At 53.0% G+C, this 2608-nt stretch overlaps 1 protein-coding gene across 1 annotated transcript; it reads right to left on the bottom strand.

Moving 5' to 3' along the window:
* Positions 1-737: 737 nt before the first annotated feature.
* On the bottom strand, positions 738-2320 carry LOC123185526 (non-functional NADPH-dependent codeinone reductase 2). Its single transcript, XM_044597398.1, has 4 exons — positions 1886-2320; positions 1552-1795; positions 1273-1452; positions 738-1167 (listed from the first exon to the last, which is right to left on the bottom strand). The coding sequence occupies exons 1-4, from the start codon at positions 2209-2211 to the stop codon at positions 934-936; spliced, it is 984 nt and encodes a 327-aa protein (XP_044453333.1). The 5' UTR covers positions 2212-2320; the 3' UTR covers positions 738-933.
* Between the last annotated feature and the right edge of the window lie 288 nt (positions 2321-2608).

The raw sequence follows: 2608 nt of genomic DNA, 5'->3' as shown, positions 1-2608 counted from the left end.
TTTTATGTCTCTTTAGAGTTTGTGTCCTTTTCATGAAAATGAGACGGGGACGACTATTTGAAGTTGGAATAATGTTCTTCTCGCCTAGCTTTTGTTCTGATGGTGCGTCTAGCGCTATCGAAAGACGTGTGAAGATGTGTCTTCGGTGGATCTCACGGAATTCGGTCGGCAGTTATCTTCGATGGATCCACTTAGATCCGATTTTTGTTCGTCAGTGTTCGCGTGTCTTCAAATTGGATCATTTCGATCTGCGTTTCTCTTCATCGATAGCGGTTGCTATTCTGATGCGCTGGTCCTATTGGGCCTTAGTACGACAACTTTCCAACTGTCTACAATAACAAGGTTTCTCGACTCCAGTGAGGGACGAGCAATGACGGCGGCACGTCTTTGGCTCGCTTCATTGACTGTAATCGTCGTTAGGTGGTCTACGGATCTAAATTTAATTTTTACTTCTAGTGTTCTTTATACTCCTGCCTTAACAGATGATGAATACTATTGGAAGGTGGGCCTGATCACTCCTTTAGGGCATCTCCAATGGTCGTGTGATCATCGTTGGTAAATCTACCATGTAGACTCTTTTAATGACGTGGCATAAAATAAAAAAAGAGAGAGAATGGGATCGTATGATCATGAACCAACGTTCCAGAGACAAGCTCCGAGGTAACTACATTCATGGCTCCTGGCCGGACCTGGTTGGTCATCAGTTTATTTAAATTGATTTAATATGCGTGGTTCCATCAGACTAACATACGCTTCATTAGAGAACTCGTATGATACACGGTTGACTGCTGATGTGGACCTTGTATCAAGAAATCTATCATAAAGACTATTGCAGATGCTCTTATTTATCCCCACCCTCAAAGTAAGCTACTACTGTAATTTACTACTACGTCACACAGCGAAGCAGGTACTCTCACTTTCTGAGTGCCTATTTTATTCCTCGACAATTTCCATGTCTGCGAGGTCAACCGACGTGAACTCGCCCTCTGCCGAGAACAGCATGCCTGCAGCTTTGACGATCTTCTTCTGCGGAATCTGGCCGATCTTGCGCAGGTCGTCGTCGGCGAGCCCCCAGTCGAAGATCCCGAGGTTCTCCTTGAGCCTCTCCTTGCTGAAGCTCTTGACGATCGGGGTCACCCCTTGCTCGTAGATCCACCTCAGCGCTACCTGAATGAGAAGAAAGAGGAATCGGTTGGTGTCATACGGACTGCATGTCGTAATTCCGAGCAGTTGCTAGGAGAAACGAGGCGTGTACACTACGGTTACGGTTACCTGTGCGACGGTCTTTCCTCTGGCCCTGGCGATCTCCGCGAGCACCTCGGAGTCCAGCACGGCGTTTCCGTCGCCGGACCAATTCTGCCCTCCCAACGGCGAGTAGGCCGCGACGTGGATGCCCTTCTCCGCGCAGTACCCCCTCAACTTCCTCTGCTGCCAGACCGGGTTCATCTCCACCTACAGATGATACACAGAGTTACAGTGACGGTGGATCGTCTTGCTAAGACATTCAGACCAGTATTCGTAATCTCGTAGGAGCTCGTAACATCCAGCAACCTGGTTGACTGCAGGAGGGACGGTGGCAGCGGCGAGTAGCTTGTGGAGGTGGCTGGTGGTGAAGTTGCTGACGCCGATGGCCTTGGCGAGCCCGAGGCGGTGGCACTCCTCCATCGCGCGCCACACGCCCTCGAAGTCGAACGGGACGGCGTCGTCCCGCTTCACCGGGAACACCGCCGGCCCGGGCTTCAGGCTGATCGGCCAGTGGATCAGGTACAGGTCCACGTACTCCATCTGCAGGTTCCTTCAGAAACGAAGCACAAACCCCGAGACGATTGATCAAGATCAACAGAAGTCAACGGGCAAAAGTCTACTCTAGATGGACCGAGCTTACTGGAGGCTCTCCCGGAGGGACCGAATCACGAGCTGAGGGTGGCACTGCGTGCACCAGAGCTTGGACGTGACGAACACCTCCTTCCGGGACGCCAGGAGCCCGCGGCGCACCGCCTCCGCGAGGGCCTCGCCCAGGGGCCGCTCCGTCGCGTACATGGCGGCCGTGTCGAAGTGGCGGTAGCCCACCTCCACGGCCTCCAGCACGGCCTTCACGGTGGTCTCCGCCACCGCCGGGAACTTGGCGGTGCCCATGCCGACGGCCGGCATGGGCCTCGCGCCGCCGGACCGCAGCGCCACCTCCGGCACCGCCGCTGTCGTCGAGGCCATGCGTCGTCTCTGCAGAGCGATTGAGCTTGTCTTGTCTTGTGGTTCAAGTACAGGACGAGCCACCGGCTTTTATACTGGCCCGAGTGACATAAGGACTTAGAGCATCTCCAGCCAGCCGTTGGCCCCCCGGGCGCCTAAATCGCCGCCGCCTGGGATGAACCGGCGCAAAAAATTGAACTGGGGTGAGTTGGTCTCCAGCCGCCGGCTCTAGAGCGGTCCCCAGACGCGTTCAAAAAATAAAAGTATATAGCAAAGTTCGGCGAAATTCGACTAAACACGACAAATTTGGTTCAACTTGGGCATATAATTCAACAAAGTTCACGAATTTTTATTACATAGCAAATATATAAACTAATCTAAAAAAGAAACTGGCTGAACATCGGGTAGTCGCCGTCAT

The sequence above is a fragment of the Triticum aestivum genome, chromosome 2A (genome assembly GCF_018294505.1).
Source record: "Triticum aestivum cultivar Chinese Spring chromosome 2A, IWGSC CS RefSeq v2.1, whole genome shotgun sequence".
NCBI lineage: Eukaryota > Viridiplantae > Streptophyta > Magnoliopsida > Poales > Poaceae > Triticum > Triticum aestivum.
This window is presented reverse-complemented; position numbering and strand designations above follow the sequence as displayed.

Excerpts from the sequence above, each read along its gene's own strand:
- LOC123185526 (XM_044597398.1), bottom strand. The coding sequence starts at position 2,211 with ATGGCCTCGACGACAGCGGCGGTGCCGGAGGTGGCGCTGCGGTCCGGC. Across the intron at positions 1,796-1,885 it reads TCCCTCCGGGAGAGCCTCCA|GAACCTGCAGATGGAGTACG; the intron begins GTAAGCTCGGTC and ends TCGTTTCTGAAG. Across the intron at positions 1,168-1,272 it reads GAGGAAAGACCGTCGCACAG|GTAGCGCTGAGGTGGATCTA; the intron begins GTAACCGTAACC and ends CTTCTCATTCAG.